The 15,995-nt window shown below is 30.8% G+C and overlaps 1 protein-coding gene across 1 annotated transcript; it reads left to right on the top strand.

The window, feature by feature from the left end:
• On the top strand, positions 1-15,543 carry LOC132924480 (L-asparaginase). The gene is made up of 14 exons (XM_060988830.1): positions 1-275; positions 1,785-2,222; positions 5,350-5,491; positions 6,030-6,141; positions 8,563-8,688; positions 9,436-9,646; positions 10,347-10,459; positions 10,860-11,045; positions 11,197-11,310; positions 12,294-12,521; positions 12,744-12,868; positions 13,120-13,242; positions 13,771-13,873; positions 14,830-15,543. The coding sequence occupies exons 2-14, from the start codon at positions 1,907-1,909 to the stop codon at positions 15,085-15,087; spliced, it is 2,157 nt and encodes a 718-aa protein (XP_060844813.1). The 5' UTR covers positions 1-275; positions 1,785-1,906; the 3' UTR covers positions 15,088-15,543.
• The last annotated feature ends 452 nt before the right edge of the window (positions 15,544-15,995 follow it).

A 15,995-nucleotide genomic window follows, 5' to 3' on the forward strand; every position in this document is an offset into this window, starting at 1 on the left:
CGGGCTGCGACGGCGTTGGCAACAGTCAGCGGCCACAGTTCGTGTTCGCACTGCACACGTATATCATAGCAGTGCGCACTTTCCGGTGGCGTAGTAGCAACGGTTATTATTTATGGTCATCGACTCGATCTAACATAATTTATAACTACCTCTGCTACCTAAATTTCCATTTACAACTCTACCAAATCCGGTCGTCACGCGTCTCGTCCCGTTCGCGTCTAGTTCAAGGAGCTCGTGAAACCGTTTTTTTCGATCGAAATACATCCACGTTATTGGTATGTTTATTATATTTTATTATAATTATATTATTATTAAATTTATTGTAGTCACTAGCGGTAGCATAGTATTATATTTACTTTGTTTGTATTATGCGTTCGCATGCAATGACGTGTTAAGGAATATGTCACACTTACTATCATTCTATACACTTCACAAAATATTTTTGTTATTTTACGAAACAACACAACTTAGTTGTATCTATTCGCTTTTCACTAATATTAAAAAATATATATATTGAAAGAAACTTCAGTGGCGTCAAAATTTTCTATTTTCTTTAAAGTTGTTAATATAATATAAAGTTAATATATAAAGAGGTCTTTAAGGTTACTCACGAACTGTCTCGGCGGTACCTACATTTTTTATTAAAATATAGACTAGAATATAAACTAAAATAATTTCTTAAAAATTATATAATGTAAAAATGTAAAAATTAATCATTTTGATTACCATTGCGATTTGTGTAACAGTATGTATACCTACTTATTGTGTATTTTACAATAAAATATATAGGTATATAATATAAAATTAGATAATAAAAGTAGATACTCAAAAATAATACGAATGAAAATACAAATGCATGATTTGTTCAAGTACTAATAAGTAATTAATAATTATTTTTTCTATAACTTTGTTTTGTTTTGCTCAAATAAAATGTAATAATAAAATTTACCTCCTGGTGTAAGGACCCTCTATGTAGGAAAGAGGCTTACATGTGCACTGTTCACATGATTTTTCGGTGTGATATGACCGAATTAAATATTATCTATAACATGGATAAAATGAAAAGTACTTATTTAGTAATAATTTTACATTTTTATCGTCTGTACAAAAATCCTATTACTTTAAATAGATCAATTTTGGGGTTTTACTTTTTAAATATCCTGATAATTATATTAAAACTATTTCAAGTACTTACTGATCTTTCAAATCGTATAGACTTATATGAACATTTTTAAATTAAAATATAAAAAATTATATCATTTAGTTTAATACTGCACCGTACGTCCAAACATATTTTGGCTGTCTGACGCGTATGTACAGTGGCAGTAGTTTTATCATATATATTAATAGATGGCCTATATAATTTATGGCATTATACCTTGAATTAGAACTTGAAAACTCACACAAAATGAGAAACGTAACTCATAAACGACAAAATATTTTAACCGAGCATTGGTAATATCGTTCTCATTTGCATAGGCGTATCGCCAGTACACCGCAATTAAGATTATTTTTATTCTTTTATTTTTGACCAAACTATCGGTACACTCGGTAAAGTATTTAATATTTATATTATTATAAAACTCTGACGACTAGACTAACTAATATTTTCGTCTTAATGGAATACCCATTAGCCCGTTTACATTTTAGGTACCTAATACATAGACACGCTATTTATTAAATAATATTAACTTTAATAAATTATTAAATTATATATTTTGTGAGTATAAAATATATTCTGTAGTGTTGATTATGAATTTATGATATTAATTTCGCATTTATAGGTGTTGTGTCGAAGATATACGTGTGGCCGGACGCTGCAACTGCAACTACTACTGTCACCACTACTGCTACCACTATTACTACTACTACTTTTTAGTGAGCTTAAATTATTTATTTTATTGCAATGGATCAAAATCCGCAACAAGAATCGCAACTGAACGGTGACATCGCGAAAAGTCTGTCAGCCATCACAATCGATGTGCCTGCTGATAACAATGGTGCTGACGGTACTGCTGAACAGCAGCCGTACGTTCGGTCCATACCGTCGTCATATCTAGGATCGACTCCGTCACAATCATACCTCGGGTCCACGCCGCCACAGTCGTTCCGCAGACGGTGCGACTCAATGAGCGCTAACGAGGATGGCGACCAGAACGAGTCCAAAGTTTTAGTTATCTATACGGGTGGTACCATCGGCATGATACGAAATGACGATAACAGTAAGCGTATAATATAATATATACTATATATATATATGAATGTATGAATATATGATAGTAATAATCGTGGAGTGTAACATATTATATTATTATATCAAAATGGAATAATATTGTAAAAACGATTAGAACATCTGAACATAAACTATAACTGGAATCGATCAATCTTGTTCTGTTGGTGTGTATAGGGACAAATTGTTTATAAATTAGTGCTGTTTGAATAACAAGAAAAATTTGCAGAAAATAACTAGGATCATCTAAATTTTTTTTTAAATTAAAAAATAACAAGTACAATATTATTGACACTATATTTAAAATTTTGTATACATACAATTTTTTAGATAAGTAGGTATTGTACTTTTTATTATGAAATTAAGAATATAGATTGTGATTTAACAGTTTATGGTCTGATTAACCAACAAATATGGACATAAGGGCATTATGAAATATCTCTAGGAATTTTTTACGTAGGTAATTTACATTTTTCAAATAAGTTAATAGTTTTTGAAATAACGAATATTCACTGTTAAAACTAATTCATTCTGCAATACAATATAACCAATATAAACTAAAAATGATAACAACTAATTGTATAATATTATAATGCGTACATGTGACTACTATTATTTGAGATTCGTTGTACTAGTTATATTTATTTATTCATATGAATGGATAATTAATGTACCAGTTCTGTAATTCAGAGTTATAGGAACCCTAACCATCCTGTTAAAATTCGTGATTATAACCTGGGTTTGATCAAGTCACTTTCTTAATTTCCTTAGCTGCGCTTATATAGCTAAAATCGTGTTACTTTCGTGGAAAAAGTTCAAGTGTGTACATAAAAATTGAAATTAGGATGATTATTTTATGAGTTATAAGTAATTATAGTTTAAGTGAGCGAAGTAGTGAGGTACAGGGATACTCCGTATAATGTTGGTCTACTACTTTGTTTACCTAAACTTAAAATATTTATAGTTTTTAAACTACTCGTTCGAATTTTGATTTTTATACATCGAAATATTCCAAGAAATATTTTGCTTTATAATATGAAATTAAAAATGTATATCATCATTCATAAAAATTAAAAACTTATAACGATAAAAAATATAATTTGTTTAAAAAAATGTTGTTTTAATTCAACTGGAAATTATGTAAATAAAATTTTTCCTAAAACGTTTAAAATTTTAAACTAATGAGTACATAAGTATTCAATAATAAAATAATTTCCAAGTTTATATTAATAACGCAATTTCAAATTTTAATTTGAACAAAATGGTCGACTCTTTAAATTGAATTGAACATGTAAGAAACAAAACTATTAACGAACACGTTTCAGTAGGTATACCGTATACCTAATGTAATGTATATTATAATATACACCATTTCATATACGTTACAGTGTCATTATAGACTTACTTTTTGCGAGTTATTTTTTTACTGTGTATAATCAATATTTACAATATACACTATCGAAGTGCTTATATCCACAGAGTTCAGTTCGTTCATTAGTCACGTGACTTTAGACTTTCTGGTAGGCGTAAAACGCTGCAGAAATTACGTGCACATTGTTCGCCGTGAAGTAGTTAGGCAGTTTAATGATATTTATCATAATTTTTTAATCATCTCGTGGCTATGAAGACCTTGAACCGCTAATTAAGCACGCAAGATCGTCGATATGATTTTGGTGGTGGCAACGGCGAACACGTGTTTGTACACGTGTCTCGTCGTACGCCGACCATTATATTAAAATAATTTACACCAAAATACAATTGCGGATCGCTGAAACCGTTTCATAATCGAGTTGTGTAATTAATTACAGTGATTCTCGTTTTCTTAGTTGTTATGATACAGTTAATTGTAGCAAGCATATACCTATTATAATATTATGGAGGTACTTGTACCGGAACGGCAGTAACAACAAGTTGTTTTATGAACGTTCTAGATTTCGCTACCGGGCGACGACCTATTACAAGTGCCAACCATATATATAATAATAATAATATAATATAAGAACATAAGGTGGCCCCCTCCAAATAACGTAATCATCGTATAATCCCTAACTGTTTTTAGGTAAATCTTTGTACAATCTATTTTTTATAAAATCTTTTGTATAAACTTTATTTATGAAATATATTGTGCATATATTATATTTACTAACCAGTAACCATGACATTGTTACGGTAAAAATTATCGTTGGTCGTTTGCAAGACACCGAGAATTCAGCGTGATGACGATTTATTGAACGCAGCAGAACTACTGGCGCCGATTATTATATAAAATACCTATTATTAATTAATTAGTATTATTATAACTATTTAATATTACCCAAACTTTAAACGCTTTCAATTACTCAATAACACAATATTTATTAGCCGCAGTGACCCAATGGTCACAAACATACACTGCGGTGTATCTGAAGATAATTTTTTTATATAACTTTTAAGAGAATAAACATCCGACATCAAATTCTTAACTGGCCTTACTATTATTATGATTTATGCATTTTTATTCGTATTTATAATATCTGCCCCCCCCCCCCGTAGGAAGGCGATCCACATTAAATTATGACGCACTTTGAACGGATTAATTTGTTACTTATACAATACTTTTACATAAACTGTATAAATATACAATTTTATATTCTTAAAACCATATAAATTTTTTATTAATTACAATAATAATAAAGGCAATTTAATACTTGATTATAACTATGAGTGACTTGCAAAGTGCACATGTAATTCTAACTATAATTTTTAGATTTCGGAAAATATTACTCTGGTAGTTTAATTAAAAAGTTATACTTTAACGTGGCTTATCGTATTTACACGTACGTTTTGCATTTGCATTTTTATTTATAGATATTTTGTAATATAAATATAGCGGTTAACTCTTATTATTATGGGTTGTTTATAACTTTTACTCTGTAAGACTTTATATCTTTGCATATTTTTTTTATAGAAATATCAAGTGAACGTAATAATATGAATTACCGAGTTTGATTATACACACATATTTCATAAGCTTTAATTTTTAAATTAAATTTAGATTCCAAAAAAATGTACTGTAGTATATTCACATTAAATATAAAACATCGACTATTTCTGAAAATATATTATACGTTTTTACTTAGTGTTGATACCCACGCCTAGCAACGGAAACTCCACCGATTTTCTAATGGAGCACAAGATGCGCCAGGACCCCCGGTTGTACGACGCAAAGTACGCACAACATAAGTATGGAGCGTCCATGAACTGCAGTCCACTAGTTTTGCCGTAAGTATTATTGTAAAAGTATATTTTATAGGTATGTTATTAGATACTATCCGGTGGTGCATGTAAGAGTTATATGCTTTAGGGCCATTTTATCAATTGATTGATAAAATGGCCCTTAGAGTTATAAATCTAATCCCACCCCAGAAAATGTACGTGTTGTTGTATAGGTAGATACATCATATAGTTTAAAGTTTAAATCAAATATCAACAAAAAGATAACGATATAATATTAATTTATGTCATATAGGTTTCTTTAAATTCTCACTTTCAATAATTTATGCTAGGCATTGCTGTTAGCTTTGATTATATATACCAAATGTATGATAATTGATAATATATTTATATTGTATATATAGAGTGCAACAGGACTATTTAAAAAATATAGTAACATTTGTAATGGAAGTTAGTCAAATAGTCTTATTACACCTTAAATATATATATTACTCGCGCTATAAATACTGTACCTATATATATTGACTAAATAGATGATATATTATATATAATATAATTTATCGACGATGTTTTTACCTGACCACAGCCTCGTCAAGGGATTCCGGAGAATTGTTTACTCGGTGTACCAGTACCCGGAACTATTAGATTCGAGCAACATGTGCATGCGCGATTGGCGATGCATAGCTGAAGACATATGGGTACGTTTATATTGCATACATTATGATGTATAGTCCTTAGTTTTAATAATTTAGTATAAAGATTTATGGGTTAGTGACTTAAATTTGAGTGTAAATAGTGACTCGTGAGAAAATATGGTGATATACAGTATATTTTTTCGTCGGAAATGTAGTACATAATGCCGGTCGATCACATGTCGGTTGGGATCACAGTAAAAGATTTCGTAGAAATCGAAAACAGATGTGTTCAGTCAACACGTGAAGTACACATTTTGACCTTTTTTTGAAAAAATATTTTCATCTGGCTATTATAACTTATAACTATTATACATTATTATTATTATTATTATATACATTTATACATTACACATAATATATTACAATAATTATATTATGCGTATGATTTCTAAAGGTATTTTAAGCAGGCCTTAAATGAAATCTTTAATTATACATTTGTACGTACCGTCAGCTGCTGGAATCGGTATCCATTGTAGTGTCACCGACTAGCTACATAGGCATGCATTGTTCTAATAATGCAGAATACTTAAATCGAACAGAATTAAATGCAAAAACTCATTCAACTTGACAATATGTCATATCATATATGATATCCCTTAGACTTATTATAATACCACCAGTTGAGAATTTATGTATAATTTATAATAGATTTAGTGTTTGGAACACTTTTTAGATATAACTAGGAAAATTATAAATGTAAAAAGTTTTTCGATATCGACGTCATCATTCTCATAGTTCTAATCTAGAATATTAAAAATATACATTTTATTTTTTAGCTCGAAGATTTATTTGATAGTATTGGCGGGATTTTAAATATTGTTTTTTGCTTGAGAGGACTGCAGTTCTATAAATTAATTTCTGAAAATATATAGTCAATATATGATCCTACTTCCCTCTAACAATATCTTCAAGATTACAAGTAAAATAAAAAAAACGTATTCATGTCAGGCATATTATATAACATTAGTATGCTATAATATAACATAGATAAGTTAATCAAAATATTATAATAAATATAATACATACAATAGTATAAAAATGATATGGGGTATTTTTTATAGAACATTATTAGTGGGTTTATATTGTTTTGGCTCAGATAAAGACTAAGTTAATTTCTTTGTGTTCATTTTTGGATGTTTCGTGGAGTGCAGATGTTTGGACAAGCTGAACATGTGGTAATGTGTTGCATCGTATTTTTTTTCACATAGGAACATTAGGAACACCGAACAAGGTATCTATCTATATTATATAGAAGCCTCCATTTTTATTTTATTTTTGTTCATCCTACTTCTATCCTAAATCTGTTTAGTATTCACTAAAATGGCCATGCTTCATTATAATCCAGTGAAAGTGACTTATTTGAAATCCATTTGGAGGTGCTACTTATCTGATTTTTCAACTTGGACGTTTTTTTCTTCAAAGTGTGTTTATGAAATAGTTTCAGTGTAATTCATAAAACTTTCCATGGAATTGAGATCTGAGAGTTGAGCAGTTTCAATAATATGAATATGAGATGCTGTAAGTCTGATATTATTTTCGTTTTTTCACAGTCAGCATGCATAGATAGAGGTGCAACTATTCCCTAATATATATTATAATATTATATTATATATATATATATATATATATATATAATTGCTTAACTAGTACATGTATTAAACATGGTTCGTAATGCATGACATAAGTTTTTTACTTAAGACCTACATCATACTGGGCATGAGTATTCATTGTATTTAATTTTCCCAATAAAACGTATAAAGCTAGTATCATAATTATTAAGACTTAGGGGCTACAACCCAATGTACAACCACTGATTTTCTGCATTATGCCTGCATTCATCGATCCTCGTTATTATTTTCTGCACTGTATTTTAAGACTTAATGTAAGTGAGTAGTAAACCGTTACTCCGAGGTATTTAAAACGTTGAGTCAATTATAAATACAAGACAAGTGCGATAGCCTCAAGGAACAGTGTCTTTGTATAGTGTACATCGATAATTCTTCCATATCCAGACGTAACCTACACGTCCTACATTACAGTATTGATATTGATAACTATGAAATTGCTTGTAATATTATAAAGTATATAATATTATAAATATTATCGGGTTTGAACTTAAACCCGTTTGTGACACCTAAGTTTTATCGCCCGTCACTATCAATCATCAAAAACCAAAATCTTTCTTAATATCAACAGAAAAATAGAAAAAAGTCATTAGGATATTAAACATATTTTGTAGCATATTATAATATATATTATTATATAACACTTAATACATATTATATTACCGAACTATTCCAAGAACATAAACTCAGAAACTGCAACATCATGTGTAAAATTTCTAACCAAATTATATCGATTCAAACTAAAATAATATTATTAGGTAGGTATTATAATACTGACAATGTACTTAATATTTTACAGCAAGCATACGAACTTTACGATGGATTCGTCGTATTGCACGGCACCGATACGCTTGCGTATACTGCGTCCGCACTGTCATTCATGTTTGAGAACCTTGGCAAGACTATCATCATTACGGGTGCTCAGGTATTATACTAGTATGATGGTATTATTATTATGATAGACATTTAAAAATTATTATAAAATAATGTCACTAGTCGTGAACATATATTATATAATATTATACCTAATGCCTATATCTATGGCTGTAGTATCTACATACTACCATGGTCACCTATTCGTTTACTATTAAGTTTCGTCAACCTCGGTTAGATATACTCGTAATTATTCCGTAATTTTTGAAAACTCTATAGACACGAAACAATATAATACCTATTCGTATTATATAATAAATATTATACTACACTTCAATGGTAATTTAAAATTTTATAAAACATAAATATATAACAACATAACACGCGTTTATTTCGAATGTGTAAACATGTTGTAATTAGTTATCGTCACTGTTGTTTGTTCTATCTTAGCTAAATTTAGAAGTTTCAAAATACTTTAAAATTAATAGTATGATTCGTTAAAAATTATTGATTAGTATTAAGTATATAGTACGATTCCCGTATTAGTGCAGTCAACACTAAACCATAAATTTAGCCCTTTCCTCGATTATTTGAATAAATTAGTTTATTATTAGATTCCTCGAATAGATTTTTTGCTGCGATTTTAGGAACACTCCAGAATTATGAATTCTAGCATTAGAAAACTAAATCTCACCAACACTTAACCCAATATTTACGTACCTATAGATGAGATATGTTATAACTTATAATATTACGATGTGGTTTCCTGACCGTTAGATGGTTTGTTGTATCTATTTAGCTGCCGGTATTCGACTTGCGTAGCGATGGCAGTGACAACTTTGTCACCAGTTTACTGATGGCAGGTAATTATTGCATCCCCGAGGTGACAATTCTGTTCCATAACAAACTATTGCGCGGAAACCGTACTGTCAAGGTCGACTGCGAGAGCTTCGCTGCATTCGACTCGCCCAACTTGGCGCCATTGGCCGTCATCGGGATCGACATAAATGGTATATATATTAATAATATTGGTATCCATATACTAACATGATATTGTAGATTATTAAGTCAGTTATATTTTTTTAAAGCATAAATACTATAGGATGACATCAAACATGCGTATGTTGTATCCGTCTTAAAAACTTAAAAAGCAAATTTGTATTCAACAGAACCAATTTTGTTTTTAGTGATATAAAATACTTTACCATATAAAATATTTTTGTTTTTCAAATTATTTGAGATGATGCATGTTTGTTGTGTGTTACTCACATGTCACATCAGTTCCCATGTAAGCGATGCTAGCATCTGATCATGATGTATTGGTAGGCTATAAATTATTACAGACCCCTGAAGCTTTCTCTCGTCACTCGTAGGCTACAAAGTTACAAAGTTGTTTCAACGATTTTCTTTAAAATATGACTCGATCACAGCTTGAACAATTTTTTTTTTGTTTTTTTTTATGAAGAAAATAGTATACCAATATATAATCACAACATGTTAAATTTTCTGTGATATAGTAAGCGCAATCACAATTCAGCGTCCTTCTTGATTCCTTTCAAGATTGACAACCGTGCACGGCGGGTGTCAGTCGAAAATACTAAAATAATAACAACTCATATCAGTTAAATTTTTTGATAATCCATCTGTTTTATATTTACATGGTGTTTTTCATGATCCATCGCTAATATTGCGATATCATTGGTAATGCAGTGTCGTTTAGACAGATCTTCCGGCCGAGGTCCATCGAAAAGTTTGCGGTTCACCTGCAGCTCGACGAGAACGTCAGCTTGCTGCGAATTTTTCCTAACATTACAGCTGACACGGTAAACAATAGTTATAATTAATTAATTATATTATTACGATACCACCATCACCGTTATGCAAAAAGTCACCAAAAGATATTATATAAATATTTATGTTACGGTAAACCTGATTAAAGCGTTAAAAACCGTAGAGATGTATACATTTAAAAAATATAAATAACCAGTATTATTTATTAATATATGTGTAATAATAATTAATATATTTAGTTTATTCGGTTACTTGTTCAGATTCTTAGCTACTTTTTGCAAAACGACAAAACATATTGATCTATTATATTGACGTTAATCTGATGACTTCGTCTCGTATAGACATCTTGTGCGAAACCTCTGGGTCGTCGACGCTACTTTAGACTGATGATATTTTATATACTAACGCTATATCGGGGGAGGGATGATACAGGTCCGGACGTTCCTGCAGCCACCTATCCGAGGTGTAGTGCTCCAAACATATGGAGCTGGAAATTTACCTGGAAACCGTTCCGATATCATGGCGGAGCTGAAGGATGCCACTGACAGAGGCGTCATCGTGTTCAACTGTAGTCAATGTTTCAAAGGATCGGTGACGGCCGTATACCAAACGGGGCATGTATGTTTATAAAATATTATTCATTTATTTTAATTTTTAGCTGATAGGCGCCCGTCATATTACAATAGTGAATTAGAAGATTAATTTGATACCTATAAAAAAAATTTTAAAACTGTAACTGATACCTGCTTTTTCATACATATATTAACAGGTGCTGAATCAGGTTGGCGTTATATCAGGCAATGACATCACGCCTGAGGCTGCACTCGCAAAGCTCTCGTACGTATTATCCAAGGACGACTGGGACCTGAGCACCAAACGAATGGTAAGTGTACACAAGCGTTCGTTCTTCATTTACATGCTTTGTAGGTGTTTCACAGCTTATACCAAGTCTTTCCAATGATTTTTGTCTTCTGAGTCCTCTATTCTTGCTGATTCATCAATATTTATTAAATAATTTGTCACGTGGTTCATCTCTGTTTCAGTCGGAACCGCGTGGTCTCTTTCCGCAACTGATTTATTGATTAAGGCATTATTTATGAGATCTTGTTTTGCTCTCCGTGCATATCTAGCATATTTGATTCTTTTAGATGTAAGGAAAATTTAGATATTTTGTCTATTGAATAGTTTCTAATATCTAAGTGTTTTTTCATCACCTTTCGTTGTTGATCATCTTTTGCATCCAGCAATTGGGGGGAGGTACGTAGCGTAGAATCTTATTTTAGATTCTTTTGATAGTAATCTTGACTTGAAAATCTTGTTCATGGCGAAATTGCCCCGATTTGCTGATAATATCTTAAGATTTATTTCATTGTGCATATTATTGTTAGTGTTTATATTTATACCCAGATATTTAAAGTTATCCATTTGTTAAAAAATATATTGACCTATATAAATATTTTATTTGTTGATCATCTGCCTGGACATAACTAAATACTTAGTTTTGGTTAATTTTCAGTTCTGTTCTTTGGCTTCTATTAGCTTAAACATACTTGAAATTCTCTTAGAACATATAAATATTAAATTTACATATAAATATGAAATGAGTTTTTTACTAATGGCTTTCAAAAACTACAAAACCGATTTCATTAAAGAAAGTAATTTTAGTTAATTTCGAAAATATACCAAATCCTTTATTTAATCCATTATAGGTGGATGCATATCTCCGTCGAATTAGTACACGAAAAAAAATTACATTGATGAAAGTACCTATTTTATATATGGTTATTTTTCCTTGGCCGAAGTTGGGTTATTCAGCTATAATATAATATATAATTACCATTACGATAATATTGTTAAATTATGTAGATGCTTGGGGCAAACCTGAGGGGTGAAATGAGCAGTGGACCACCAAAACCTCCACGAAAGAATCGCGCCGCGGACGAGTGGGATTTAGTAGACGCAGTGGCCCGCACGCTGTTACACGTGAACGGTTCACAAGAATTGACCGCGCTTGGGGGCGTCTTGTTTCCAGCCATGTTGGGAAACGCCGTCGCTCGTTCTGACTTGAACAAACTGGACGAACTCAAAGGCTTCGTAAGTATATAATATATATCTATGTATATATATATACACTTAGAATTCGGCCTTCCTTCATCGGTGATATCATATAACATCACCTATATTATAATTATAATATACAGAATGGCCCACCGTATTTTTTAATTTAATTAACTCATCAAAATGGAAAAATATAGTAACTCCCTGTATAAATGGATGTTTATTGATTTTAATATGTTTCATTATACGTTTTTTCAGGGAGCTGACTTTTCCGCACAAAATGCTGACGGCCGTACAGCCTTGCACCTGGCGTGCGCTTTGGGAGACGTTCGCATCGTCCGGTACTTATTGTTGAACGGATCTAGCGTACACATAAAAGACAAGTAAGTTAATTAAATACTAACCCTCAAATACAAAAAAAAAGATAATAAAAAATTCTATAATGTATCATAATTTGATAACTTTGAGCTCACAGCTTTGGTGTACGGTACAAATATCTATTTTATGCACCTATCCATAATCACCTTCAATCACCCTTATCAATTATATAATTCTAATGACATCATTAAAGTATGACAAAGCAATAATATTGCAAATATATTTACCGATATTTTTGTTTTCACTTGTGTTTTAGATTTGATAGGACGCCGTTAATCGATGCCGTCGAAAACGACCGAAAGGACGTGGTAGCGCTATTACGAAGGTGCGGTGCTCATTTAAACTCACCCGCTAAGCACGTCGGTCAACAGCTATGCAAGTGAGTAGTTGTTGAGAAATATTTACATAAACGGTTAAAGCTTTATAATAACTACTATGATTCCTGTCTAATATTTACTCCAAATTCCATAAAACATAAATGCTTTTAATGGTTCATTAAAATCTAATGGACCAATCGTGAGACACTAAATCCTGTCATTAAAGCTGCTCACTATTAAATATTAATTCATTAAATGTTTAATGATTTTGTTGATCGATATGCATTTGTTTAAAAATAATATATATTATATATATGTTATAATTTTGTGTATAAGCTGATTTTAAATTTGTATGCAGCTTTCAATCTAATCATAAAATACTAAAATAGATAAATAGATAAATATTTGCTTCCATAAAAATTCCAAACTGATCAAAAATTATTAATTTATATTTTAAATTCAAATTGAGGATTTTATAAATCTGTCCGGATAACATTTTAAAAGTATCATGGGTTTTTAATTGATATCTGGATGCAATATATGAATAGTCCAGGTAGTACTATTTTTATTAATCTCGTTTATTCTAATAGTGCTGCGGCCAAAGGAAACTTGCAGAGGTTGCGATCTTACGCGGCCGCTGGAGCCGATCCGATTTCTGCCAAGGACATGTATGGCAGAACGCCATTGCATGCAGTACGTATTGTATTATCTACAGTAAACTATTAATATTTGTCGTGTTTGTTGTGTATACCACGTATATATTAGTCATTTTAATTTTCAATATTAACATAACAGTGTTGTGTACTATATAATTTATACGGAGATTAGAATAATCCTAATTTGTACTTTCTGTCTATCTATAACTGTCGTCACTCGACAAAGTCCTTAAAATAATTCTTCTACTGTAGATTATAAATACTATCTAGGTAATAATTGTTGTTAAGATAGCTTTTTAAATGGTTATAGAAAGGTACTCATTTAATTAGATACTTTAACAGGTACTCTATACAAATATGATTTTAATTATTTTAAATCGTATAATTATAGCATTGCATACATCTAGTATCGTGAACATGAGTAGGTACTTACTTCAATACAAATGTATAACAATATTTATAAGTTATTGTTTGAATTTTATGTTCAATACGTTTATAATAACAAAAACAATACATTTGCCTTATTTAATTTATTCTAATAGAATATACTTTCTAAGGTTAGCTCATGAAGTCTGGAGACAAATAGGTTTTTTAATCAGGTACTTATAGCCTACAGGAAGCGCTTTGACAATAGATTGAAAACGAATACGAATATTATGTCATAGAAATGTTTTGTTCTCCAATCACGTGTTCTTAGATTTTGTATTAGAGTCAATTAAAGGAAAGTTAAGATCATTTTACTATATTTGTGTATGTTGAACTTTTTACGATAAAAATTAAAAATATGAGCTAATTCCTGCTAATTATGTGCTAAAGAATTTCATAAAAAAAAATTATTAATTTTTTGTAGCTGTCTAAGCTAGTGTTTTCAAACCTACAGTATGGGCCAACTGGTAAACTAGTAGAAGAAGTGTCTAATTTTTGCTCATTATTTAAAAAAAAATAGTGTTAAAAAACATTGGGCTCTATATGCAATATATTATTTCTTCGCAGGCCGCGCTCACAGATCAAACGGAAGTGGTCGAGTACTTATTGTCGTTACACACAGCTGTCTTCACGCTTGGACATGTGGACGCCGGTCTTCCGGCTGATCTACTTGGCGTTACTCCAGTGGACGTAGCCCGGGCAGCTGGTCACGCGGTTCTCGCCGAAAGACTTCAGCAGCATTTCAATAACTGCAGCGGACGTGGAAAAAAACAGTCACCGCAGCAGTGGAATGGTAATGGAGTGGAGATCAAGGAAAAGGCGTAGCCTAATTCCTATAACTAACGCGGGACCGCTAGATCGATATAATCACCTGTATGATTATTATTATTTTTATCATCATTATTATTATTATTATAACTCGTATCACTATATTATTATTATTATTATTTTGTAAAATTATGTCGTGTGTTATTTTATAATGTTTCCTGTATTAGGCAAATATTGTATTATCTCTGATATCGCATAATTGGCGCCCGTAGAAATTACTACCTAAGTTAGGTCTCGGACGATGGGCTTCTTTTGCTCATTTCGTACCATTTTTCTCTCACTCTCTTTCCTTTGATCGTATATTCTACGACCTTATTTTAGTCTCATATTTGTCGGACCTTCGCGTCAACGTTTGTACCGATGTAATATTATAATAAGTATTTAGTATATATACGTCTAATATTATATTTTCGATTTTTTGAATAAAAAATTATTTGTTTATATTCTAACGTACCTATTTGTTGTTTAATTTTTGTGTGAATAAAACAAATGACGTATTCTGGAGGCCTTTAAGTCATTTTCCGCAGTCAATGTGATCAGATCGAAAAATTGTTATTATATATATCTTGAGAATGGAATGGGCATCAAGCCATCAATACTCAATAAAATAAAATTGTCACCTTCAATTTTGTGTCAATATTGAACAAACTGATTTATGATTATATATCAAACGAATGTGAATTCACATGACCATAATAATCATAGATTATAAGTGAATAGAGGTTCAATGTATTGCATATGGTACAGATGATGAGTAAAAGTTATAAAATACGTAATTTTATTTATATTTCATTTATGCGTGTTATTTGTACATTTTAAATTTAATAAAATTACATTTTATATTATATATTATATTATTTAATAGTATAATGTCCACCCGCACGGTCAGAATTAATTTTAATTTG

This window comes from Rhopalosiphum padi, chromosome 3 (assembly GCF_020882245.1).
Source record: "Rhopalosiphum padi isolate XX-2018 chromosome 3, ASM2088224v1, whole genome shotgun sequence".
Lineage (NCBI taxonomy): Eukaryota > Metazoa > Arthropoda > Insecta > Hemiptera > Aphididae > Rhopalosiphum > Rhopalosiphum padi.

Coding starts and splice junctions, on each gene's coding strand:
- LOC132924480 (XM_060988830.1), top strand. CDS start 1,907: ATGGATCAAAATCCGCAACAAGAATCGCAACTGAACGGTGACATCGCG. Junction 11,046..11,196: donor CCGTATACCAAACGGGGCAT/GTATGTTTATAA, acceptor ATATATTAACAG/GTGCTGAATCAGGTTGGCGT. Junction 13,243..13,770: donor GTCGGTCAACAGCTATGCAA/GTGAGTAGTTGT, acceptor TTATTCTAATAG/TGCTGCGGCCAAAGGAAACT.